Source organism: Scyliorhinus canicula, chromosome 15 (assembly GCF_902713615.1).
Source record: "Scyliorhinus canicula chromosome 15, sScyCan1.1, whole genome shotgun sequence".
NCBI classification, from domain to species: domain Eukaryota; kingdom Metazoa; phylum Chordata; class Chondrichthyes; order Carcharhiniformes; family Scyliorhinidae; genus Scyliorhinus; species Scyliorhinus canicula.
The window spans coordinates 13,870,486-13,897,841 of NC_052160.1; the positions used below are offsets into that span (position 1 = coordinate 13,870,486).

At 44.8% G+C, this 27,356-nt stretch overlaps 1 protein-coding gene across 1 annotated transcript; it reads left to right on the forward strand.

Moving 5' to 3' along the window:
* The first annotated feature begins 814 nt into the window (after nt 1–814).
* On the forward strand, nt 815–26,133 carry LOC119978800 (probable crossover junction endonuclease EME2). The gene is made up of 8 exons (XM_038820674.1): nt 815–1,375; nt 2,487–2,635; nt 5,130–5,222; nt 12,818–12,942; nt 14,866–14,983; nt 19,796–19,911; nt 21,036–21,225; nt 25,557–26,133. The coding sequence occupies exons 1-8, from the start codon at nt 937–939 to the stop codon at nt 25,725–25,727; spliced, it is 1,401 nt and encodes a 466-aa protein (XP_038676602.1). The 5' UTR covers nt 815–936; the 3' UTR covers nt 25,728–26,133.
* Nucleotides 26,134–27,356: the final 1,223 nt, after the last annotated feature.

The following is a 27,356-nucleotide window of genomic DNA, read 5'->3' on the forward strand; positions in this document are numbered from 1 at the left end:
GCTGCCGGGGTGGGGGTGGGGTGTGTGTTGGGTGGGTGGGGGGGGGGGTATGTGAGGGGTGTTTGAGGGTGGGTGGGCCGGGGGAGGTGTTGTGGGGGGGGGGGGGGGGGTTGTGAGGGGTGTTGGGGGCTGGGCTGCTGCCGGTGTGGGTGGGGTGTGTGTTGGGTGGGGTGTGTGTTGGGGTGGGGGGGTGAGGGGTGGGGTGTGTGTTGGGGGGGGAGGAGTGAGGGGCCGGGGCGGGGGGAGTGGGTGAGGGGCCGGGGCGGGGGAGTGGGTGAGGGGTGTTGGAGGGTGGATGGGCCGGGGGAGGTGTTGTGGGGGGGGGGGGGGGGGTGTTGTGAGGGGTGTTGGGGGCTGGGTTGCTGCCGGTGGGGTGTGTTGGGGGGAGTGAGGGGCCGGGGCGGGGGGAGTGGGTGAGGGGTGTTGGAGGGTGGGTGGGCCGGGGGAGGTGTTGTGGGGGGGGGGGGGGGGGTGTTGTGAGGGGTGTTGGGGGCTGGGTTGCTGCCGGTGGGGTGTGTTGGGGGGGGGGGGGAGTGAGGGGCCGGGGCGGGGGGAGTGGGTGAGGGGCCGGGGCGGGGGGAGTGGGTGAGGGGCCGGGGCGGGGGAGTGGGTGAGGGGTGTTGGAGGGTGGGTGGGCCGGGGGAGGTGTTGTGGGGGGGAGGGTGGGGGGGGGGGGTGTTGTGAGGGTGTTGGGGGCTGGGTTGCTGCCGGTGGGGTGTGTTGGGGGGGGGGGGGGGAGAGTGAGGGGCCGGGGCGGGGGGAGTGGGTGAGGGGCCGGGGCGGGGGGAGTGGGTGGTGGGCTGCAGCTGCCGCCGGTGTGCGGGGAGGGGGGCTCCTGACCAGCGGACATTTCTCCCACTCCAGCGGCCCGGTGACTGGGCTGGAAAGGCGGCCCCGGCCCCCGGGTCTGGGTTTATTGGGGACGGGACCGAGATTATGTACCCGGCTTTCGGCTCCTCCTGCTGGGGGCCGCTGAGTGAGTGGGAGCGGTACCGGGGCGGGGGGCCGGGGGAGGGAACGTCGGCAGCGGCCGGGGGCTGGGGCCCGGGCGGGTGGGGAGCGGCCCCCGGGTGGGCAGAGCCCGGGACCCCCACCCCCGGGTGGGCAGAGCCCGGGACCCCCACCCCCGGGCGGGCAGAGCCCGTGACCCCCACCCCCGGGCGGGCAGAGCCCGGGACCCCCACCCCCGGGCAGCAGCGCAGCCCCGCCGAGATCCGCGCCGCCAGCTGGGGCTCGGAGATCCTCCGGCGGGAGCGGAAAGCAGCCAAGGAGAGCGAGATGCTGGAGAGGGCCGATCGCAGGGCGGCCGACGTCGCCCTTAAATATATTCGCCCGGAGGAGTGCGTCAAATACATGAGGGTGTGTATGGACCCAGGTGAGTGTGTGTGTGTGGACACCCAGATGAGGCTGTGTGTGTGGACACAGGTGAGGGTGTGTGGGTGTGTGTGTGGACACAGGTGAGGGTGTGTGCGTGTGTGGACACAGGTGAGGGTGTGTGCGTGTGTGGACACAGGTGAGGGTGTGTGTGCGTGTGTGGACACAGGTGAGGGTGTGTGGGGGTGTGTGTGGACACAGGTGAGGGTGTGTGTGTGTGTGTGTGTGGACACAGGTGAGGGTGTGTGTGTGTATGTGGACCCAGGTGTGTGTGTGTGTGTGTGTGTGTGGACACAGGTGAGGGTGTGTGTGTGGACCCAGGTGAGGGTGTGTGTGTGGGGACAGGCGAGGGTGTGTGTGTGGACCCAGGTGAGGCACAGAACAAACAACAGCCCCCTTCAACCCTGGGCTCAGCATTGTGCTGCTGGACAAGACCCAGCACCATTCCAGTGACTGTACAACAACAAAATCACCATATGCTGCAGAAACTCAGCATGTCTGACAGCAACTGGGAGTACAGAGAGGCAGTGGTGACAGTATTACACACATCCCGATCTGTCCCAACAGGGGGGCGGGTGGGGGAATGCGCCCTAATGCTGCTTTGTGTATCACTAAGAAAAAAAGAGACCATCTTTCCATTTGTATAGCTCCTTTCGGGCAGTATGGTAGCACAATGATTAGCACTGTTGCTTCACAGCACCAGGGTTCCATGTTCGATTCCCGGCTTGGGTTACAGTCTGTGCAGGGTCTGCACGTTCTCCCTGTGTCTGCGTGGATTTCCTCCGGATGCTCCAGTTTCCTCCCACATGTCCCGAAAGACAAGCTGTTAGGTGAATTGGACATTCTGAATTCTCCCTCTGTGTACCCAAACAGGTGCCGGAATGTGGCGACTAGGGGATTTTCACAGTAACTTCATTGCACTGTTACAATAATAAAGATTATTACCTGTGTGTAGAATCAATGGATGTGGGAGAGAGAGACACAAACATACAGGTGCTGGAGGCAAATTGAAGGTTACGCTCCCTCTTCGTCAGTGAGACCTTTTGTGAAGCTTACCTGACATTCCAATAAATCATGTTTGCATTTTAATTAACGCTTCCCCCACCCCGCAGCTATCCTAGAAGATACGGCTGGATACATCCTGCTGGAAGTCCTGAACTCGCTGGGATCAGAATACAGCATCGAACCTCAGTCAGTCCCTTCCACTATCACCTGGAGAAGAGAATTTCCTGAGGCCATGCTCACCGACCTGTCCGATGAGGTGAGTCCAGAGTGTGCAGGAGCGATATAAATCAACCATTGTTAACCCAAGGAAGTGAAGGTGAATATTAATCAGAGAGAAAAAATATGTAATGTGGAAAAGATTAGTGGTAAGCTAGAGGATTGGGAAAGTTTTAAAAACCAAAAGATGGCAAAAATACAATAAAGAGGGAGAAGATAAACTATGATGTTAATATTACTTTAAGTAATATAAAAACCCAGCAAGAGTTCCTTTAAATATATAAAAAGGAAGAGAGAGGCCAAAGTGAACATAGGCCCCTTAGAGAATGAGACTGGGGAAATATAATGGGAAAATCAGGAAATGGCAGAGGAGTTATACAAATACTTTGTGTCAGTCTTCAAGGTGGAAGATATTAATAACATTCCAAAAATAAATAATCAAGGAGCAGAAGGAGGGTGGGGGGGGGGGGGGGGGGGGGGGAATAAATGCAACAGCAATCACTAGGGAAGAAGTACTGGGGAAACTAATGAGGCTAAAGGCCGATAAGTCCCCTGGACCGGAGGTTACATCCCAGGATATTACAAGAAGTAGCTACAGAGATAGTTCATACACTAGCAGTAATCCTCCAAGAGGCAGTTTCTTTACTCAGAGAGTAGTCGGTGGGTGGAACGCCCTGCCTGCAACAGTAGTAGACTCGCCAACTTTAAGGGCATTTAAGTGGTCACTGGATAGACATATGGATGAAAATGGAATAGTGTAGGTCAGATAGGCTTCAGATGGTTTCACTGGTCGGCGCAACATTGAGGGCCGAAGGGCCCGTACTGCGCTGTAGTGTTCTGTGTTCTATGTTCTATGAATCCTTGAATTCTGGAATGTCCCAGTGGATTGGAAAACTGCCAATGTAACACCTGTATTCAAAAAAGGAGGGAGACAAAAAGCAAGTAACTGTAGGCCAGTTAGCTTAACTTCTGTTATTGGTAAAATGTTAGAGTCCATTATAAAGGATGTAATAGCAGAGCATTTAGAAATGCACAATATAAACAAGCAGAATCAGCATGGCTTCATGAAGGGGAAATCATGCCTGACAAATTAGGTTAGGTTAGGTGGATTGGCCATGCTAAATTGCCCAATAAAGGTTGGAGGGGTTATTGGGTTAGGGGGATGGGGTGGAAGTGAGGGCTTAAGTGGGTCAGTGCAGACTCGATGGGCTGAATGGCCTCCTGCACTGTCTTCTATGTAAAATGTATTAGTATTATTTGAGGTTTTAATGAGCAGGATAGATGAAGGGGAATCAGTAGATGCAATATACTTGAATTTCCAAAAAGTGTTCAATAAGGTGCCATATTAATATTGTGGCTCTTGGAGCAGGAGGGGGAGGGGGGAGGGGGAGGGGGAGGGGGAGGGGGGAGGGGGGAGGGGGAGAGGGGAGGGGGGGAGGGGGGGAGGGGGGGGGTTGTTGGGTATAGGGTGGATACGTGGGTTTGAGTAGGGTGATCATGGCTCAGCACAACATTGAGGGCCGAAAGGCCTGTTCTGTGCTGTACTGTTCTGTGCTGTACTGTTCTATGTTCTATGACCTCCTGACCCCCCAAAGCCTGTCCACCATCTACAAGACACAAGTCAGGAGTATAATGGAATACTCTCCACTTGCCTGGATGAGTGCATTTCCAACTACACTCAAGAAGCTCAACACCATCCAGGACAAAGCAACCTTGACTGCTCACCCTTCCACAAATATTCACTCCCTCCATCAACGATGAAGTGACAGCCGTGTGTACCCATCTACATTAAGCACTGCAGGAACTTGCCAAAGAGCCTTAGGCAGCACCTTCCAAACCCACGACCACTGCCATCTAGAAGGACTAGAGCAGCACTACCCTGGGAACCCCACCACTTGGAGGTTCCCTTCTACGCCACTAACCACCCTGACTTGGAAATATAATCGCCGTTCTTTCACTTTTGCTGTGTCAAAATCCTGGAGCTCCCTCCATAACAGCAGTGGGTGTACCTACACCTCAGGGACTGCAGCGGTTCAAGGAGCAAACTGACCACCACCTTTTGAAGGGCAACTAGGGACAGGCAGTAAATGCTGACCTAACCAGCGACACCCACATCCCATAAAGGAAATGAAAAAAACCCACAAAAAGCTACTTAATAAGATAAGAGCACATGGTGTTGGAGATAGTAGATTAGCGTGCATAAGGGATTGGCTAATTGATAGTAGACAGAGAGTTGGGATAAGATGAGCATTTTCAGGATTATTACGATCCCAGACCAGATCCTAGCAAGATACTGAACAAAATCCCAATATTTTAGATTATTTGTAAGACTGAGGAAAGAATGATTCAGTTCAGGGGTTTCTGCATACTGAACTCTCCTTTTTCAATTTTCTGGCTTCAGCAGCTGATGAAACACGGAGGAAGTTTGTGGAAACGTTATCCGGGGTCTGCTCTGTAACTCAGATAATCAAGACATATTTTCAAACGCTAAATGGAGATTTGAATTGGTGCTAACAAGTGATTTATGCTTTCAGACGAGAAACATGTACAAATCCAAGGAAGAAAATCAAGTTTTGGTGCTGCTTTCACCAAATTACTTTCTCAGGATGGTCTGGTCACATAAGCAGGTAAAGATTAAAGTTCATTTTGAGCACATATTAACTGCCTGCATTGTCACATTAGAGAAAGATTTTATACTCTGATTATTAACGACAATAGTGGAAAAACAACTGCTGATGAGTCTAAGCTGCGTGTTACAATCCATATAAAAATCTAAAAAGAAAAAACACATTAATGTGCTGCTGTACTGATCGTAAAATGGTTATTAGAAAAAGTCAATAGGAAGCACACAGATAATGGGCAGAATTCTCTGTCCATCCAACCGCATGTTTTGCGGTGGCCAGCAGTCACCGGCGATGGGATTGTCTACTCCCACAGCTGTCAGTGGGACTTCCCATTGAAGCCACTCCATGCCGCCAGGAAACCCGTTGGGGGGGAACCAAAGAATCCCACCGCCAGCGAATGGCCGGAGAATTCCAGCCAGGACCTTTAATAAATAAATCAATCGGCTGCAGTTTTGCACGCCAAGTTGGAGAACATGGCTCTTAAGATGAGTCACGTTAGATTTGAAACATTAACCCTGTTTCTCTCTCCACAGGTGCTGCCAGACCTGCTGAGTGTTTCCAGAACTTTTGTCAGAGAATATGATCTTTTGTTTTTGTCTCATTTTTACGACTTGCCTCTTCCTTCTGCTTTTCACTTGCTTTTTCTGTTGCCTTCTTATTTTCCTTCAAATGGCAAGTGTTGCGAGATGTATGTATATTTTTTTATCCATTACTTTTATCGGAGTTACAAAGCCAGAGCTCAGAGTGTGGACAGGGCGAACCCCTAATCCAGCTCCTTGCCTGCTCCAAAAAAACAATTCAAATTGAATCCAAACCATGGTCTCCACAAGAGAGATACCAGATCCCAGGCATTACACCTGATCCCACGCTCACCTTAGCCATAAGGCAAAGAAGCGATAAGTGCCACGAGATATGGCACAGTGTGCTGGGGCCAGGAACCAGGAATGACAGTGGATCTGCAGAGGTGGGTCTCTTTCCTTCCCCCCCCCCCCCCCCCCCCCCCACACAATCGCCTGCTTCCTCCTTCACTCACCCATGATCACCACCGCTTCCTTTTGAACTACTTGCTCAACTGACTAATTCCCTCTTGTTTGGGTGTCACTCTTTAAATCTCCTTCCACTCCCACTTGCTCTTTACTATTAAATTTCTGATTACCGATGATAACCAATTAATTAATTTTGGCACATATTCGTAACAGTGATTAAACTATACTTAGCACAAGTGATGTGTTACAGTATCTGAACAATAGTTACAAGGTACGAATGCTCTATTACTCCATTATTACCATGGGTAAAATCCACACAGATTCTATGCCCTTGGAGTGGCTCTTGAACTCTCAACTCTTTCACGTCTATTTTGACATCCTTCTTTCACCTCTTTCGAGAATTCAAATGGGAGTTTCAATAGATCAATCATTGGCATACAATATGACGGCAATGCCTCTGTCACAAGGCCCCTTTTAGTAAAGAAAGAATCTTTAACTTTGCAACTTCCAATCGACAGTAAATTTTGCAATTTGAACTGAGAAAAGGCTTAAATGGCGAGTCCACATTCCAAGGTGAAGGCGAGAGAAAACAAATCACTCTCTGTGGGAGTATGAAGAGAGACATTTCCTGTAAGCAAGGCGCCCATCAAAATTCTATCTGAGCAAGAGACAGTGGACTGTAACTTCCTTGGAGTGGAAAATTAGCTGCGCTTGAAATGTAAAGCGCCAGTCCTTCCCGACTTAGGCCAGGTGAGACTGAAAAAACGAAGCATGTCGTTGAATCCAGGGGCAGAGTGCAAACAGCGTAAAGGAGGACACGCCGCCTTTTTATGGCACCAGCTCAGATATCGGGAGTATGCCGTTCAGGTTGGAGTGTCAGGGAATCCCACACCGCTGGGGAGTATGGGTGGTGGGGCAGGGGGAATGGCGGTGATGTACAATGCGGAGCTCGGTCTGGTGTTTAAAATAGTTACTCTGAAGTTAGAAGTGCTTTTTTCCTTCCAACTCTTTCAGAGTAACTAAGAGTACAAAACTAGTAGAACCCTCTGAAGTTAGTGATTTAAATAGTTTCTGCTGGATGGTTCCCGGCCCAGCACAATTGCCCAGGGGAAGTTAGCCCTTCTGGACAATTGCCAAGCAAACCCTTATCTGCGAACTTACAAGAGGGATTCCCAGTGCACCTCCCCCCCAATGAGACACTGGGGAGCTAGGAAGTTATGGTCCATTAAAAATGCAAAGTACTGCATATTGAAACAACGACTGCCACAGATAAACATACCGCAAACTTTGTGGAAATACACAATGGGTGAAGTATTACAGAGAAAGACAGCCCAACCATTTGAGAGATTGGAAGTGACACAGGTGGTACCAAGAAGTCTTCAGCAGAGGAAACAGGCTGAAAGCTGCTCTCTCTCCCTCTCTTATCCAACAAGTGTGTTGACCTGTTTGAGAAGCCAACTTTAACAAAAGCCCTACCAGTGAACCAAAATCTTATAATAATTGCAACGTCCTCGACACGTGGCTGCATCCAAAAAAACAGTTTAACTAAATCAGCAGCAAGGTTTAAAATCTATGCCTCAAGGACAAAGGACACTTAACTGTATATTATTTTACCTGTTTAAAAAAAAATTGATTCCAACTCCCCTTATTTCTGATTCAGACTTGCATTAGGTACAAATGCTTGACATTACATATTTATAATTTTTCTCAGATTTAGAGGTTAATAAGAGTTCTTTGACTCAAGAAAACTTTGTTTAGTTGGCTTATTATTGCTAACAGCTCTACACTGCTGTTGCAGAGTAAGCAGACAGGAAAAGTTCACGAGGTTTAACCCATCTTGCCTGGGGAAGTGCAATGAACAATGAGGCAGCAAAAAAAGGGTTACCAGGTAGTGCCGGAGGCATGTCATCCAAAATCTCATGCCCCTAGGAAATGGCCTGACGCATCTGAAATTTAAACAGTTTACGCATCTCGCTTTTCACTGGGGATACAAAAGTGGAGGCCACCTATTAAAAGCTTGGTGAAATAGTTTTCAGAGGAGTTCAAAACCTCCATAACCTCCCTGATAAGACCGAGTGTGACAGGGGCCAGGTAGGCAGCAACTCTAGCTGACAATGATGGGCTTGTCCACAAACCCCCATCTCAAAGGAAACTCGACCCATATCACTCCCATCCAACGGAAGAGGATAGAAAGTGGGAGAGCGATAGAAAACAGAGCATGAATGGGAGAGAAGGAACAGTTGGAAGTGCAGAGGGGCCCTCCCCAAGTTAAAAAGGATAGTACTGGGAAGAGGAGTGAAGCCACGCCAGTGTCCTACAAGGCAGGACACGGGCTGAATGTTACGGGAAAAGCCAGTGGGATTTGTTTGGGCACACAAACCCCATGCAGAAAATGGAAGTCAGATAACAAGTGTAAAGACAAGACTATGGCTCCAACTGTGGCAGCAAATCCCTATAGATACCCTGCTGTCAGCGTGGGTGACTTAAATCCCTCATTTACAAGGGTTTTGTATCAAATGGAAGATGCTGCCCACATTTCCCCAGAATGAGGCGGGAAAACCTATAGTGATACTGAGGGATATAGGGGCCAGCGAAACCACTGCTAGTAAAAGTTGTCTCATTCCACCAGAGAGTGGAGTAAAGGAATACATGCCCATTCCCTTATACTGGGGTGAACCTAAAGTGCAACGTTGTCACAGGACTGGTGATGGTGGGAATTGCCGCCAGCTTGCGTTTGGGGCAGGGTCACCTAGCTCCTCGGCAATGATCTGGCAGGATCAAAAGCGATAGCATCCCCTGTGCTCTCAGAAACTGACCAAGGTCAGTGAGACAGAATGGCTGCAGGAGAAAGTGCCTGGCACTTTCCGACTGTGGGGTGACCTGGACTGTGACCAAACTCCATCAGAGACTGAAGTGGCATTGCAGATGGATAACCCTACAGGCCTGCAAACGAGGAGTAGACAGGGATCCACCAGGTGCTGACCAGGTACCGTGGTGAAATATTATGGCACACAAAATCCTGATGGCGGGGCATAATTGTATACAAAAAGGCCAAGCCCACATGAGCCAGCATTTATACTGCCACGCCTCCACAAGGATGTGGTAAAGTTTTGCAGAACTTGCTAGGTTGTGGGGTAAACCACAGCCTTCAATAAAACCCTGAACCTATGATTTCCATGTTGACTTTTGGGCAACCAATAATAATCTTTATTAGTGTCGCAAGTAGGCTTACATTAACACTGCAATGAAGTTACTGTGAAAGCCCCTTGTCGTCACACTCCGGCGCCTGTTTGGGTCCACGGAGAATTCAGAATGTCCAATTCACCTGACAGCACTTCTTTCGGGACTTGTGGGAGGAAACCGGGGCACCCGGAGGAAACCCACGCAGACACGGGGAGAACGTGCAGACTCCGCACAGACAGTGACCCAAGCCGAGAATCGAATCCGGGTCCCTGGTGCAGTGACGCAAGTGCTAACCACTGTGCTACTGTATTGCTCCTTGATCAAGGCACCAGTGGGACTGAGTGGGGGCCCCTGTCCGAAACAAAAAGGAAGCTTGCAGTAAATTCCCACCATCATGGATGTGATTACAAGGGCAGCACGGTGGCGCAGTGGGTTAGCCCTGCTGCCTGCCTCATGGCGCCGATGTCGCAGGTTCGATCCCGGCTCTGGGTCACTGTCCGTGTGGAGTTTGCACATTCTCTGCATTTTTGCATGGGTTTCACCCCCACAACCCAAAGATGTGCAGGGTAGGTGGATTGGCCACGCTAAATTGCCCCTTAATTGGAAAAAAAAATTGGGTACTCAATTTATAAAAAAAGTTTAAAAAAAAAAATTGATGTGGATATCCTCTTCACAGAGGCCATTCCCCAGAGACTATGTGAAAATGGTGGGGGTGGGGTGGGGGTTGGGGGCAAAGTTAACAATTCTTTACATGGTATGGAATGCCTGTCAAAATGTAGTCAGAGCAGGAACTCAAATTTCAAATTCTGAATATTCCAGCAGGTCATGGATAACCTGCACGTGACCCAGTTGAAATCATCAGCATACTATCGGCACTAACAGGCAGTACCATCAACCCCTAAAAACGAAGATCAGGCATTCTGCCAGATGTATCTCCATGACTGGGATAAAGGAGTAGCTTTTCTGCTGATCGCTATCAGGGTCTCACCCAATGAGTCCACTGGTTTTACTCCATTTAAATTGGTTTATGGACGCCCAGCGAGAGGGCCCGTGAAAGTAATCGAGGAGAGATTTAACCGAGGCAGTAAATCTCCATGTTAGATTTTGTAAACATGTTCTGTGAGTGATTCACGGGAGCCTGTGATGTGGCTCGAGAACACTTAAAAAAAAAAAAAAAATATCTCCCAGACCACTGCTGTCTCACATGGCGCCGAGAACCTGGGTTTGATCCTGGCCCTGGGTCACTGTCCGTGTGGTAGGTGAATTGGCCACACTAAATTGCCCCTTAATAGGGGAAAAAAGCGCATCACCTGGTTGAGAAGCAATCTCTTACCAGAAACCAACTAGTGAAGAGATCTTGTAATTGTTGCAACATCTACATCTGACCACATCCAGGAGACCAGCGAACTCAAATCAGCCACACCTTTTTAAAATCTGCTTCAAGAACAACCAACAGACAGTTAATCATATATTCTTTTATCTGTTTTATTGAGGCAGCATAGTGGCACAATAGTTAGCACTGCTGCCTCACAGTGTCAGGGACCCAGGCTCAATTCTGGCCTTGGGTGACTGTCTTTGTGGAGTTTACACTTTCTCCCCGTGACGGTGTGGGTTTCCTCCGGGTGCTCCGGTTTCCTCCCACAGTCCAAAGACGTGTAGATTAGGTGGATTGGCCATTCGAAAATTGACCCTTAGTTGAAAAGATGTACGGGTTGGGTAGGGTTACGGAGATGGGCTGGGCCCAGCAGCGTACTCTCCCGAGTGTTGGTGCAGACTTAATGGGCTGAATGGCCTCCTTCTGCCCTAGAGATTCTGGATTCTATATTCCCTTTCTACATATATGCAGGTATAAATACTGGAGTTTGTGGGCCCAAATGATTGCATGAGAGCTTGATGTTGTATTATTTTTTTGGGTTAGGGCCTAATAAATTTGCTCTTTGACTTGTTTAATTGCCTCCTCACAACTTAGTAGTTAAATACATTGAGTTGGAAAAGGCACATCCTTGTGGGGAAAAATAAAGAACCTTAAAGCTTTGTTGTGACCAGCGGAGAAGGTTGAAGAGAAGGGAGCCACTTCACCTCGTCGCAGTTGGTCATAGCACCTCACACACAATGGTCCTTTCTGCTCAAGTATTTAATGTTCTGATCATTTGTTTATTTCGACTGTTGGGACAGTTAATGGCTGCACCTGAGGGAATACAAAAAGGCTTTTGTTGTAGACTGGTGATATGAAATCCTTGACAACTAATATTAGTAACTTATCCCAGGCTTCAGCCAAGAAACTGGTGCGCTCTTTCTTTCTAGAGCATTCCAATGAGGCTTTGGCCCTCCCCAGTCCCTCTCATGTTCTTGTTACTAGTTAACGTCCAACCTTTGCTCAACTCACTTTAAATGCTGCTGTGTTGGTTCTCTTTCTCCTGGTTTGCTTTGTCGTGTTCTGAAAGTCAATTAAAAAGACATGGGTCATGAATTCATAAACAGTGCAATTAAAGATGCATTAACCTGTGCAATAGCATTGTACATGAGCGGCATGGTGGTTAGCACTGTTGCCTCACAGCACTGAGGGCCCGGGTTCGATCCCAGCCCCGGGTCACTAACCGTGAGGAGTTTGTACATTCTCCCGTATCTATGAGGGTCTCACCCCCACAACCCAAAGATGTGCAGGGTAGGTGGATTGGCCACACTAAATTGCCCCTTAATTGGAAACATTTTTAAAAAAGCATTACACATTGCTTTAAAGTCAATTGACCCTCAGATACCTGGGTAGCTGACACCACTTAAAAGGTAGACAAAGGCTAGAATGCTCTCAACTAGTTTCTTCTATATTCTGCCCTTTTACTTTACCGTCCTATTGGTTTGCCTCAAAGACTCTTCTAAAAAGTTCAACTTTTGTTTACCCCCAGTCTAATTTTATTTTTGAAAAGAACTGGCTGTTTTGCTTCCTAGGTACGTCTCTCTCAATCTCTGATGGAAGCTAGAAATTATAAATCACCTGGCATAGGTTAATAGAATTGGCCTCTTCTAACTGTTAACAAAACACAGTAAAGGGAACCAGCTGGCTTCAAATTTTGGACATTAGAAATTTCAGTTCTTGAGGAAAAGGTTGGGATTAAAGAAAACATTGACTGAATTTATAGGAATCTGGTGGGCAGATTGCACCAAATGCCAAAAGTGTTTTCTATTATCAGTAACAATTTGAATATATAATGGGTAAAATACACACAAATCTGCTTTACGTATTGTGGCGGAGATTCAAGGGCTCCAAAACAACAGTTTAAAACTTTTAAAAAGTTGGAACACTTATTATCCAGTATGGTATTCCTTTGGTAACTTCAAAAACAAAGTTAAAATAAAACACCATCACATTATTTTTGAAACATTTCTATTTTACAATAATCTGTTTAAAGCAATGTTTTCTTCCTTTGTCAGAAAATGAAGGGAATTTTCACAGAAAACATTTGTGAAACATTTGATAGCTTTATAATGAGAGTACTGGACAAGCAACTTCGTCGAGCAGCCACATTAGCTGTCATTGGACTGGATACTTACACAAGGTAAAGTGAACGAAACTGATGGCTTTATTGGTGACTTGTTGCCAAAATTACAGATAGCCCCCATGTTCCAAACTGAAACGGAAATAGAATAAAAATATTTCTAGAAATTTTGAAAACTGCTTTGGTGTAGCGGGTACATCTACCACTTTTCATGGTTTTTGGGTGATGTTTGACCTGTGCTTCATAAAATGGTGGAGGACATTTTCCATAACTCATGATAGTTAAATGCACCCATGTTGGGTTTGATGAATAATGGAGATTTTCTGCTTTTCCATTGCGACGATGAGGAATGATTGATATCCTTTATGCCCCAACATGCCACTACACCATTGTCTCCCCCAGCTGCTACCTTGGCATGGCAATTTTACACAACTAGAATGGACTAAAACTGATGAATTAGGAGAAAGGTTACATGAAATGTTACATGTGGAAACATTCTATTAATATAAAGCCCACAGAATAGGCTGGTTAACAAATGGCCATTTCAACTGTTGAAACACCAAACCTATAGAATTTAGTGCAGAAGGCGGCCGTTTGGCCCATCGAGTCTGCACCGGCACTTGGACAGGGCACCCTACTTAACCCCACGCATCCACCTTATCCCCGTAACCCAGTAAACTCCACCTAACCTTTGTACACTAGGGAGCAATGTAGCATGGCCAATGCACCCAAGCTGCTCATCTTTAGACTGTGGGAGGAAACTGGAGCACCCGGAAGAAACCCACACGCACACAGTCAAATGCACAAACTCCAAAGTCACCAGAGGCCGGAATTAAATCCGGGTCCCTGCATGATGAGGCAGCAGTGCTAACCACTGTTACTGTGCCGCCCGTTTTAACTTGCCTACTGTTAATTTATAGTTTTAATGGGGCAAACCGTTACTTCCCCCAGCATGTGGAATTAAGAATTTAATGTAATCAAATCAGTGTTGGCACCAGACCTCTATCAACATCAGCTTTCTCACGTTAGGGCTGTCCTGGCTGAGAGCGGCCCATCAATCTCCCAACATTTCATACACGTAACCAAATTAAGTAGATATCATTGAATGTTGTGTGCAATTATACATTCTCTTTATAAATGGGCACTTTGCAATCACAAAAGGTGTTGGGTAGCAGTTTACACGCACAACCCTTGCAGGAAACCGCCATGAAATGTGTTTGTGGGGGCTTCACGGTGCCGAGGATCCGGGTTAGATCCCGGTCCGTGCGGAGTTTGCACATTCCCCCTGTGTCTGCGTGTCCCCACAACCCAAAAAGATGCGCAGGGTAGGTGGATTGGCCACGCTAAATTTCCCTTTAACTTGAAAAAGAGAATTGGGTACTCTAGATTATTTTTTTAAAATGGGTTTATCAACTACAGAGAGGAATTTTGTATATTTTTGGGATTCCCATTCTTTCCTACCGATATCTTAGGACAAAATGTAAATAAGCCTTAAAGACCAGGAAGATCTGAGATTAGCTTTATATTTTGTGCGGTGTGAAGGTGACACATTTGGATCCAGTATCTGCAGCCTATGGTAGGGGATGAATTGGGGATTCCTGCTGCTGGTTTAAACCCCAATTTCTGGACAGAATTACATGTCAGGAGAAGATAGGCTCAGGTGCTGTTGTGACAAGCTCCATAATTAGATCGTCTGGCCATATCATACAGGGAGCCATACATGAGAGAGTGCGAGTTGATTTTTATCAGAAGTACACAACTCAATAACTACTTTGGAAAGTACATGTTCACAACCAAGGCAGTCAGCTTGGAGGAAATCCCTTTCTATAGAAAATGCCCTCAGCTATATTTTGAAGACTGATTTAATTTCAAAAACTGTGTGTGTTGTTGGAACTACAAGTAGTATATATTCATTTAGGACTGCATACAAGCACCACAAGAGTACCTCCCAGAGAACAGTAACTGTTTTGTCAAATTATTTAGGGAAAAGGGGCTTTACAGTCCTGTGAAACGACCGAAGAATTCGGAAATTAATAGGGTTGAAGATTCGGAGTCCTGGGTCAGCAGGGAACTCGGATTAACCTGTGCAGATTTGGATGAGGTCTGTATTTGCATCTTTACATCTGATAACATTCTCCCAATAATGAATGAGGCTCTCCCATAACACCCCTCACTCCACACGGAGGGAGAAAGCTGTAGACCACAGGAAGCTATCAATGGACTAGTCAGATGGGCAGAGAAGTACTAAATTGAATTCATATCAGGGGATGCAGTGAGGTAATGCATCTGGGGAGGGTACACAATGCAATATACATTAATTGGTAGGATACTGAAGAGGTACCATGCCCATAGATACTGGGGGCAGTATGATAGCACAAGTGGATAGCACTGTGGCTTCATAGCACCAGGGTCCCAGGTTCAATTCCCCACTGTCTGTGCGGAGTCTGCACGTTCTCCCCGTGTCTGCGTGGGTTTCTTCTGGGCGGTCTGGTTTCCTCCCACAGTCTAAAGACGTGCAGGTTAGGTGGATTGGCCATGATAAATTGCCCTTAGTGTCCAAAAAGGTTAGGAAGGGTTATTGGGTTACAGGGAAAGGGTGGAAGTGAGGGCTTAAGTGGGTTGGTGCAGACTCGATGGGCCAAATAGCCTCCTTCTGCACTGCATGTTCTATGTTCTAAGGTAGTAAGGCCGGTAGATAATTGGTTAAGGCATATGGGATACTTTCCTTTGTTGAGGGAGTACGAGAGCAGAGAAATTATGCTCAAACTATATGAGCCCAATTAAAGCACTTGTGTTCAGTTCAGGTCGTCACATTACAGGAAGGATATGATCCCACTCGAGAGGACAGTGGAGGTTTAGGACGATGTCAAGAATGAAGAATTTTAGCTAAGATTGGATAGACTGGGGTTGTTTTCTTTGGAACAGAGATGAAGGAGGGGGAATTTAATTGCGGTGTATAAAATAGAAAGGGACAGAGTGGATAGGAAGGTTGTATTTTCCCTTCAAGGTCAATAAACTATGCGCACAGAAATTTAAAAGTAATTGGTAGAAAAATTAGAGGGAGGAAGTTGAAATAAATTTTTTACCCAGGAGGGTTTTGGGGATCTGGAATCACTACCAGAAAGGCAGAAAACCTCGATCAGATTAAAAAAAAAAAAATCAGGATATGCACTTGGAAGTGTTGTAACATTTGGCACCAAAAGGATCAAGAGTGGGATTAGGCTGGATGACTGTTTTGGCCAGCATACACGATGGGCCAAATGACCTCCTTGCGTGTCATACATTATGTTACATCAGATGGATTAAGATTGGACTTTGGTCCATGCTGTTGCTGTGAGTGTATACATGAAGCATTGACAATCATTTGAGGAATAGGGTCGGTGTCTTGAATTAAACAACTTTTTTCATATCAAACCTTACTTGTTCAATACCTCAACAATTAAACTACTTGCTTTCCTCGGAGTTTCATTTATCCTCATGCTTTAAACACTCATATGCCACCTCATGTTGAATTGCTTTCATCCTATTCTTTTTAAGACACTGTGGGTCGTGCTCTCCTGTTCTGTAAACAAGCTCAATTGAAACTCTGTATACTTTCGGTGTGTGCATAACATATTTTGCTGACCTGTAACAATCAAAGGTTTAGGATGTTAAATGTAAATAATTTTTTTTTTAAAAAAAAAAGGAAAAGGGTTGTAATTAGATTACCGAAAGGTAGAAGTGCAAGATGGAAGTATCTCTTATGTAGGCAAGTTGTTGAAAAAGAATTCACATTTTAGCATGAATTTACAAACCCAGCATAAAGCTCAGAACCAAAAAAAGCAACATGGTTGACTCGTGGTGCAACAAGCAACTCTATTGTATCAAACTGCCCCCAGCTGTTCTTGAACGTCAGTCACCTTCTCAGGCCAACTAGGGATGGACAATTACTGGTGGCTGTTGTATTCTCGATTCTGATTTACCTGGATGGCTCGGATGATTTAGTGTTGAATAAAGAACACTAAGTTGTTAACGAACAAAACTATGCATTTATTACACTATTAAGATTCTCATTCCTAAAATAGAAGGTTATTATATAAAACTATGCTATCTCTAACTTACAGAACTCTTAAGTATCCAATTGCTCTCTATGCCTGGCCCTCTTCTAGCTCTCTCTTAACTCTAAACTCCTAATCATCTTCTAATCCCAGAATCCCCATGATATTCTGTGATTCCCTCTAGTGATATGAATCATTATTAACTTGTTTTCCTGTGTTTGTGGTGTCAATTTTGTCCTTTTCCTTAACAACTGGTTTGCTTTTTTTGGCCTTTGAGCAAAAAGAACTCATTAAATTCGTTGGCATGACTTTTTTGTCTAAACAACGTCCTGTTCTTCCTGACATTGGTGACATTATGCGTGAATTTTGTATTGTCTACAGTCCCTTCTTTTGTTGCCATCTGGACTTCTTTCCATACCGTATGGTCTGTCAAGTGTGACTGCAGGTTTCAACATTTTCTTGCCATTGCATTGGGCTGTGCTGTTTAATTGTCTTTTGGTTTCAGTCGTACCATCGTGTACAGTCTGTTGTTCCATAGTTTCTCTTTCTCAAGATCTGTTGCTGCTGGATTGTTTGATCCATTTTCAAACTTTTTAGTATCAGTGTCCTTTGTATTATCTGATGTTTCACTGCACTGAATGATCTCAGGTTGTGTCAGTCTCGCTTTTTGTCCTGCACAGCTTGTATACTATTTATGATCACTTTGTCACTATTCGCAAATACAGTGCACAGACCTTCATACTCTTTGTTTTATTAATCAAATAAACCAGATAGACCATCATAATCTTAGTCTTTCAGTGATTCCATTCTGGAGTCTTTCAGTGCTCTCTCTGTGGTATCTTCCTCTTCTGGTCTTTCATTTGTCAGGTTACTGCTATCCAATGTATCAACGGTATTCAATTCTATCAACTTATTGGATTCATCTACCATTAGTAGAGTGCTATTTAGATTTTCAATCTTGTTACGAACTGAATAATCATCGTAACCTAATATCTGAGTAATATTCTTCAATGTAGGATTTATCTTAAATTTTAGATTTGTTAACATTTTCTTTTTGTTGCATGCTGCAAACATAAAAAAAACTTTTGTTCTGTGCCTTTAAAACTTGTTTTTCCGATTTCTGGGCAGTTTTTCTATAAGTGGGCGTGTCCACAACATTCTGACGTCATCATGTCCGTGACGTCACGTTCAAACTTTGATTGCACATGCGCAAATCGATCCTCGTCCGGAGTGCACCCTATTTTCAAGTGCACATGCGCAATCTTCTACGCGCGCGCAGAAAGATATTCTTACGGATCATGTCGTTTTTCAATGTGCCCATGTGCAAACCGGTCCCGTACATGCGCAGACCGGTAAAATTTTGAATCGCACATTTTTTCTTTTAACTGCGCCACAGCTTTCACGGAGGCAAATTTTTAAAAATAACTTTGATTCACCGTTTTGGCACTTCTATTTTTAGATTCTTTAGTCGCATGGGACATTTTAATCGAATCTTCCAGCCTTATTTTTTTTTGTTTCTTTTGCAGTTCGTTTTCATTTCTTTTAAGCTCACAATGATAAAATTATTTACGGACTACTTCAAAGTTATTTTTTTCACCTTCATTCTCAAAGTGGAATGAGTTATACACTTCTATAGCCTGTTGTCCAGCCATTAGTATTAATAAAGCGGTTTTTCCACTTATCACTGGCAGTTTGGAGGTTGGAGGATGAGAGATACAGTTCAAGCTCTTGTTTGAATATTTTCCAGTTTACATCTACATTACCCGGTATGCTGAATGGTCTTTGGAAACTGCAGACAGTCCATGAAGTTTCGGTTGGGTATTCCTTTCTGTGATGATTCTGGTTGTTGCTGGAGTCTTATTGTTACTGGAGTCTGGTTGAGATTTTTCTTCGCATATTTTTTTCTTCGCATGGAGATTCCTTTCTCCCTAAACCTTACTAATCCACTCTTAAGACGCCTGGTACCATGTGTTCTCTATTCTGCTTTTCCTGGATGGCTCGGATGCGTAGTGTTGAATAAAAAACACAAAGCTTTGTTAACGAAAAAAACTATAAATTTATTACACTACTAAGATTCGTTCACATTCCTAAAGTAGGTTATTGTATAAAACTATGCGATCTCTAACTTACAGAACTCTCAAGGATATAACTGCTCTCTATTCCTGACACTCTTCCTAACTCAACTCCTAATCATCTTCCAATCCCAGAATCCACATATATGATATATATATCATATGACTGTTCTGTGGTTCCCTCTAGTGGTATGAATCATTATCATTAACTTGTTAACTCTTTACATGCCAGTTAATATACATATGACAGTGGCAGCCAAATACTGAAAATAAATCCATATTCCCAGCAAGATCCCAAGCTTGAAGGAGACTTGGACTATAATGTCAGGATCAATTTTCAAGCCCATCTCTGACCCACATTCCCTACATAACCACAGCTTCCCATTAGCGAGCATAGAATCAGTGACTTGGAACTGATATTCTTTGGCCCACCACATTTCTTTTATAGCCTTCATGCATCAAATTTGAAGCAAGTTGAAATGTTTATCACCATTAAATCTGCAACAGAAAGCCCAACGATGGTGCTCAAGATGTACAAGTTGCTGCGTATTCACAACAAATTGCTTTAATTTTATCTAATCATTGTCCGGTTTACAGTCAGCTCAGATTGCTGGAATGCACATCAAGCATCCAGTAAATTGCAAGTATCAAAGGCAATTGTTGTCTTTCCATCACTCCATTTTGAAATATTTTAAGCGCGTTTCAGCAGATGGAAGTGAGGAATGGCAGCAGCTTCCTGTCCATCTTCTTTTCGGTCTGGCTCTTGTCTAGCTTGTCCTTGTGCTTCTGTTTTTTTGTGTTCAGGTGCAGGTGGCCCTACAGCTGCAAACACACACAACAGTTTGGTTTTTGGATGACTGGCAACAGTTTGCTGATCATGTGGCGACGCTCACAAAGGCAATAGCTCGATGCCCTTTCAAGTAAGTTCAGCTTCACTTTTTAGTATAGATATCCACCGACAGCTGTACGCCAGAGATGGAGAGGCGCAGTTTTTATTAAAAACAGCTACTTTGAAGAACGTTAATTTCTCTGTTGGGTACAAATTATAGCCTAACTTTCATTTTTCAGAAAATGACTGGTACAACTTATTTGGGGTCAGGAGGTCCATTGTGTTTATACTGCTGCAGAATTTGACCCAATGCCATAAATATGTAGGGCAAATGTGAATACAGTAAGATCAAAATCAGCACTAAAGGGTGACTCCAATGCTTGTTCTTCTCTTGTTTATGCTCCATTAACGCTGGTGTTCCATAAGGGAATCTTTGTCAGATAGCATTACATTTGAGGGAAGAACTTATAAAAATACTTAAGCAACCCAAACTCTGGCTTTGTTATTTTCCCCAAGTAAGCTGCATGGGAGCACAGCGGTTAGCACGGCGCTGCGCTGCTCCAGGATCGTTTCCCGGCTTGGGTCACTGCCTGCGCGTAGTTTGCACGTTCTCCCCGTGTCTGCGTGGGTTTCCTGCGGGTGCTCCGGTTTTCTCCCACAGCCCAAAGACATGCAGGTGAGGTGGATTGGCCATGATAAATTGCCCTTAGTGTCCAAAAAAATGTTAGCTGGGGTTACTGGGATAGGATGGAGGTGTGGGCTTAAGTAGGTTGCTCTTTCCAAGGGCCGTTGCAGACTCGGTGGGCTGAATGGCTTCCTTTGGCACTGTTGATTCTATGATAAACCCTGGCTTATTCAATTAGATTATTCAGTTGATGTGGAAGGAATATTTAACCATTAATCAAACAGTTGATCAAGCAACACACAATTAATTTTTTCCTCACTAGTGATGACATTTAGTATCTAGTCCGGATTCCTGCTCTTAATCTTGTATGTGGTCAACGGGTGGTGCCCGTTATCATAATGGGTGGCTTATTTACAGTTCTGCCAATTCTACTGCTTCGATAAAGAAGTTAATGGAATAAGATTTTCAGATTCATTCCATGCTGCATTGACGTTGATTCAATTTCAAAGACAGTAATGAAAAATAAATGTGTTACCAAAAAGTTTTTAAAACCACAACAGCAACTGTTTTTGACAAGAAATTTTGTTTAGAAAGCAGACCGAGAAAATGACCTTCTCCTTCTGCCCTGATGGGACGTGGTCCACTGGTGTCAAAGTGGATAAGGATGGAAAGGGCCTCCTGAAATTATGGAAAAAACAGCTTCAGCAGCTCAACAGGATCACCCAACCAGTGGCAATGGCTATAGCACAAGCCTACCCTACACCAAAACTGCTCTTACGGGTAATGGCAGCTGGAGAATATCTGCCATTTCTTCTTCTCATTGTTCATATCTATGATGATATTTTCCTCTTTCTTCCCATTCACACTAATACTTTACATTCATCATCTTGCCAAGGTATTAAAATTAGTGAAACCTCAATTATCTACAGTAGTTTCCATGTAATTAACTCCAATTCCTGGCAGTAAACTAAACATGGGTTAAGTAAATGTCAACCTCGCGTCGAGGTTCTTGATCCAGCCAGGTAAGTATAGAATCCCTAAGGTGCAGGAGACCATTCGGCCCATTGGGTCTGCACCGACCCTCATGAAAGATCACCCCAGCTAGGTGCAATCCCCCACCCTATCCCCGTAACCCTCCCCAGAGGCAATTTGGCAAAGCCAATCCACTTAACCTGCTCATCTTTGGATGGTGGGAGGAACTGGAGTGCCTGGAGGAAAGCCACACAGACACGGGGAGAACGCACAGTCACCCAAGGCCGGAATTGAACCCAGGTCCCTGTGTCGGTCAGGCAGTAGTGCTAGACACTGTGCTGCCCCTATCAGATGGACAACTATCCAAACCGCTCTGAACTTTTAGCTTTAAGCCAAGGATATAAAATTAAATAAAAAGGAAAAACATTGATCTTCCCTACAAATGCTAAAAATGGATCTATGAATTGAAAAGAAATAGGAGCAGGAATAGGCATTTCTGCTCTTCAGGTCTGCTCTGCCATTCAATATGATCATGGCTGATCGATCAATCAGGAGCTCGTGGCTTGGGGGTAGGGGGGTGGTAAGGGACTCAATTATGTTCAAAATGTAATTATTCAATTATTCCAATTGACAGCAATAGATTTTCATTCAGCTTGTCCCGACAATAACGGAGTTAACCAAATCATGGCACTTGGGAATTTCTAGAGGGACCATGCTCCTCGGACTCCTCTCCATTTTGGGGGATAATTGGGGTTGTACTGTATTTTCAGTATTAAAAATGTTTGGAAACTTGTTTAATTTTAGACTAAGCAATTTAATACATATCCTCATTTCATCAAGCTGTAACAAATAATGACAGGGTGAGTCATTAGCGAAGAAAATAGCCATTTCTGTGCCAACGTAGAATGTTGCAACATAACCACTGAGCTCAGAGATGCCCAAGACCCATCTCCCTGAACAAATGATTCTACCCGTTTGCAAATATTTATCTACTTCCCTTTTAAACACTATTATTGGCGCTTCCCTTAGCATTCTGGTAGGGCATGCTGCATCTAACAACTTGCTGCATTAACCCAGCGCCCTAACGTTGCCCTCCTAGTGATCATAAATTTATACTCCGCAGCAAGGAGATTCCCCACCAGCCCCAACCCCCCTTTTAAATGATCAAAACTTTGATATCTTTTCAATTTTTTGTTTGAGTAGAAAGAGCCCTTCTAAAATAAAGTTGCACTAGATAGGAGTGGCTGTAAATAAATGTCATCCATACCCACTCAATGGCAGAGACACCCTTCCTGAAAGTACAACACCTAAACAGACTACAATATTCCATTTTGTTAGCTGGAGTCTAGGTTAAAATTTGGCTCTGCTATTATGGTTTAATTTCAAAAACACAAGCATATGTTTTTAGTTTCCTACCCATCCACCACTTTAAACATTTATAAATCTTTCTACTCCGATTCACTTTGAAAGTTCTGCCATCCAGTGTACATTTTGTTTTCAAATGCACCATCTAATTTTTCCTCAAAGTTTAGACATCTTTTGGTGTAGGTTGCAAACTTGCACTCTTGAAATAATTTAGTCCTATAAAGTAGAGGTTTGCAGAAAAGATCACCAAGCGCAATGTCTGTACAAGCCTTGGCTAGAGCAATCCAAGACTATACCTGATCCCCCCCCACCCCATATTCGAATGTTCCCCCAAGATACAGTGAACTCTGCTTCAACCGTCTGATGTGGCATGGCAAACAATGCAACAGCATTCGGCACAAAGAAAATTGTTCTGTCACTCCGTGAACCCTGGTCACCAACTTTGCAACTAGAAGAAATTATATTGCCCCATTCAAACGTATAAAAAGAGTTACAGAGAAAGACCAGTTGGACCATCAAGCCTATCCCACATATTCATGATGCCACTGACCATCATGACTGCCATGCTTTCACCCACCAGCATAAGAGTATGCCATTTGACCATCGAGCCTGTTCAGCCATGCAACAAGGTCAGGGCTGCTCTTCTAAATCCTGCCTTTCCTAACCTATTTCTCGAGTTCTTTTGCGCCCATAAAATCTAAATCACTCAAAAGTCAACTAAGCATCCACAGCCCTCTGGTGTTCTGGGCAATTCCTCTTCTGGTCCCCAAAGACAAATCAAAAACAAGTTCAGATCACAAATCATGAGATTACACAATACTCACCAACTTTTACAATGCTGCGATACCAATCACAGCTCTGAAGTCGACCAGCTCTTTTGAATCTGCACTCATTGATCGTAGGAACACACCCAGGGTTTGTTTAATGACATTCTGCGGAGAGAGAAAACTCCCAACATCAAACCCAGTTGTACACCAAGTTACATTGTCATCCAGTTCTCTAACCCAACTTCAAAACTAGTTACATGGACAAATACTAAACCTTATTTATTTTTGAACTGACCTCAAATCACATTTATGGTAGCCATGATGTGGAGATGCCGGCGTTGGACTGGGGTGAGCACAGTAAGAAGTCTTACAACACCAGGTTAAAGTCCAACAGGTTTGTTTCAAACACGAGCTTTCGGAGCACGGCTCCTTCTTCAGGCCAAGGAAGCCTTTCCATTCACCTGAAGAAGGAGCCGTGCTCCGAAAGCTCGTGTTTGAAACAAACCTGTTGGACTTTAACCTGGTGTTGTAAGACTTCTTACTGTGCACATTTATGGTGACACCAAGGATCTTTCTCCTTTCAGTAGACTTCAGTTTGGAATCCTGCATGGCACACACACGCTGGGTGTTAGCCCCATTTGGGGTTGTACACAGCACTTCCATCCACATTGAGTTGCTCCCCATTATATCGGATTGAGGTTGTCTTTCAAAAAAAAATCCTTGAATTTGCATGCATTTTTGCATTATCTGAGAAGCTGCAAGCAGTTCCTCCAATGCCTTTATCCAGAGCAGGGTCTTAAATGAAGTATACTTCAGCGATTAAAATCAGTCTATTTTCAAAGGTATCCATTAAACTTCTCTTAGCTTTCCTTGCTCTCGTGAAAATAGTTCCTGCCTCGCCAGTCTGTCAATTATAATTTCCCTCCCTAGCATCACCCGAGTGAACCTTCACTGTATGCCTTCACATGCCATTTCAACAAATAGGGTGGCCAAAAGAACAGAGCTGTGGCCCAATTGAGGGTTTGTAAAAGAACATGAATGTTCTCCCAAGTCAGTCAGCCCACTAGCAAACTCCAGAACTTTGAGAGAAAAAAAGTGACCCTCAGCCCCCTCCCGTAACACATCACGAACAGATGTGTTCTAGATATATTCTGTATCTTTCCTAATTTGTCTTCAATAAGGCTTTGTTGTCAATTGTCTCCACCCTTCTTCCTTTACCGAGTTTTCAATTCATGCATGCTCAGTCTTTTGTTTTATTTTCCTGCTCTATATTTTCTGTACTTGAGCTTAATTTTCTTGGTTATTCAAGTGAAATTTGTCATGCATCTTTTTAATTTCTCTACTCCAGAAACAGCTTTTTGGCACTGCAGTTTGTACCATGAAGATAATTAAGATTTCCAACAATTTGTCCATTGTTTTATCAACCCATTGGTTCAGTTGTCTTCTGTCGTGTACTTTTATCTTTGTCCGTTTTTGCCCCTGGTCAATAATTACCAAATCTCATTTTCGATGGTCACTTGTTTTTGACGTCCCCTGCTCTTTCATTACGTACTTGGCTCATTTCAACTTTTAGAATTAAATGCAACACGGTCTTGTTAAGATTGAAAGCATGCTGGTGGAGAAAGCCACGCTGGGCATATTGCAGAAATCCTGGTACTCCCAAAATTAAAAACAACATTCTGGAATACTCTCCATGTCAGGTAGCACCTGTGATGAGAGAAACAAGGTCAATGTTCCAGATCATGACGACCCTCCTTTTCGGTTTTCATTTCTGCATCTGTCTAAATACGCCTAATCATTCTTGTATCCTTTTCCACCTTCACCAATGGAGCAACAGTTCCCACATTGCTTAACTTTGTACCATCTCCTTTTCCATTTCCATGTTCCGTCAATTCCGGTTTGTAACTGTTAAAAACTTTGGTTAAAGTTTCCAGTTTCATGCAGGTAAAAAAGTTCTTCTTAAAAAGATTCATTCACAATTGTACCTTAACATTATGCATTCAAAAGGCTTACAGACAATGCACCTCAGAATGGGAGAAGCAGAATCTTGTATCAGAGGTTAAAGTGTATGCCGCAGGAAAACGGGTGGATCGACGAGTTGGACCAGACATTTCACGCAGGTTGTATATTTTCATGACTTCAGAAAATTCGGACATAGTTTTGGACAAAAGTGGTTAATACACAGATCAACGAACTTACTCATTTAACCATTACGCCTTTTATGAACAGTAGACTTTTTTAAATATAGAAAGGTTAGCAACAGAATATAATTTGTACGTGTTACCTGATCATAACTATGTTACTCAGTTTAGAGTTAGACATATTGTTAGTAGCACTTGAAACCTTTTGTACTGTGTGAACTTTAAACAAGTTTATTTTATTAACCCATTACAGCCGTTTAACTTCCATTTCTAATAATGGATAAGCAAATGATTTGAACAAGTTTTAACATCCTCCATTCATAATGATATAATAATCTTTATTGTCACAAGTAGGCTTACATTTAAAAAAAAATAATTTTTATTGAAAAATTTTGTATTTATACAACATCGAACCATAATAAAATACCAACAATAATAATAATAGCAATCCTAAACATTCGCCCCTCCTCAATGACCAACACAATATATTAACAACTTAAATTAACACAATGTTAAGTTACATAACCATAGTAAAAAAAATAGAAACTACAATAAGGAACACCCCCCCCTTCCCCGGGTTGCTGCTGCTCTTCACCAAGATACCTATCTTTGAGCCAGGAAGTCCAGAAAAGGCTGCCACCATTTATAGAACCCTTGTATTGATCCTCTCAGGGCAAATTTGACCCTCTCCAATTTTATAAATCCCGCCATGTCACTGATCCAGGTCTCCACACTTGGGGGCCTCGCATCCTTCCATGCAGCAAGATCCTCCGCCAGGCTACTAGGGACGCAAAGGCCAGGCCACCAGCCTCTTTCGCCTCCTGCACTCCCGGCTCCACAAATCGCGAGTCCCCACCCTAGTTTGACCCTGGATCCAACCACCCTCGACACCGTCCCCGCCACCCCCTTCCAGAATCCTTCCAGTGCCGGGCATGCCTAGAACATATGGGCATGATTCGCCGGACTCCCCGAACACCTGGTGCACCTATCCTCACCCCCAAAGAACATACTCATCCTAGTCCCGGACATGTGGGCCCGGTGCAGCACCTTGAATTGGATGAGACTAAGCCTCGCACATTAAGGAGGAAGAGTTGACTCTCTCCAAGGCATCTGCCCAGGTCCCGTCCTCTATCTGCTCCCCAAGTTCCCCCTCCCATTTAGCCTTCAGCTCCTCCACTGACGACTCTTCCACCTCCTGCATTACCTGATAAATGTCAGACACCTTCCCCTCTTCAACCCACACCCCCGAAAGCACTCTGTCCATCGCCCCCCTCGAGGGCAGCAAAGGGAACTACTCTACCTGTCGCCTAGCAAACACCTTTACCTGCAAGTATCTGAACATGTTCCCTTGGGGGAGCCCTAATTTATCTTCCAGTTCCCCCAGGCCCGCAAACCTCCCGCCAATAAACAGGTCCCTCAATTTACTGATGCCCACCCTTTGCCACCCCCTAAATCCCCCATCAGTGTTCCCTGGGATGAACCGATGATTTCCACCTAATGGAGCCTCCATCGAGCCCCCTATTTCCTCCCTATGCCATCTCCACTGTCCCCAGATTCTTAGGGTCGCCGCCACCACCGGGCTCGTGGTATACCTCTTAGGAGAGAGCGGCAATGGCACCGTTGCCAAGGCACCCAGGCTCGTACCTCTACATGACGCCATCTCCAT

Bases quoted from the DNA above. Each gene is read 5' to 3' on its own strand.
- LOC119978800 (XM_038820674.1), top strand. From the start codon at position 937: ATGTACCCGGCTTTCGGCTCCTCCTGCTGGGGGCCGCTGAGTGAGTGG. The intron at 5,223-12,817 runs GTAAAGATTAAA...TTCCTTTGTCAG, and splicing joins TGGTCTGGTCACATAAGCAG to AAAATGAAGGGAATTTTCAC. The intron at 19,912-21,035 runs GTAAGTTCAGCT...AATTTTGTTTAG, and splicing joins ATAGCTCGATGCCCTTTCAA to AAAGCAGACCGAGAAAATGA.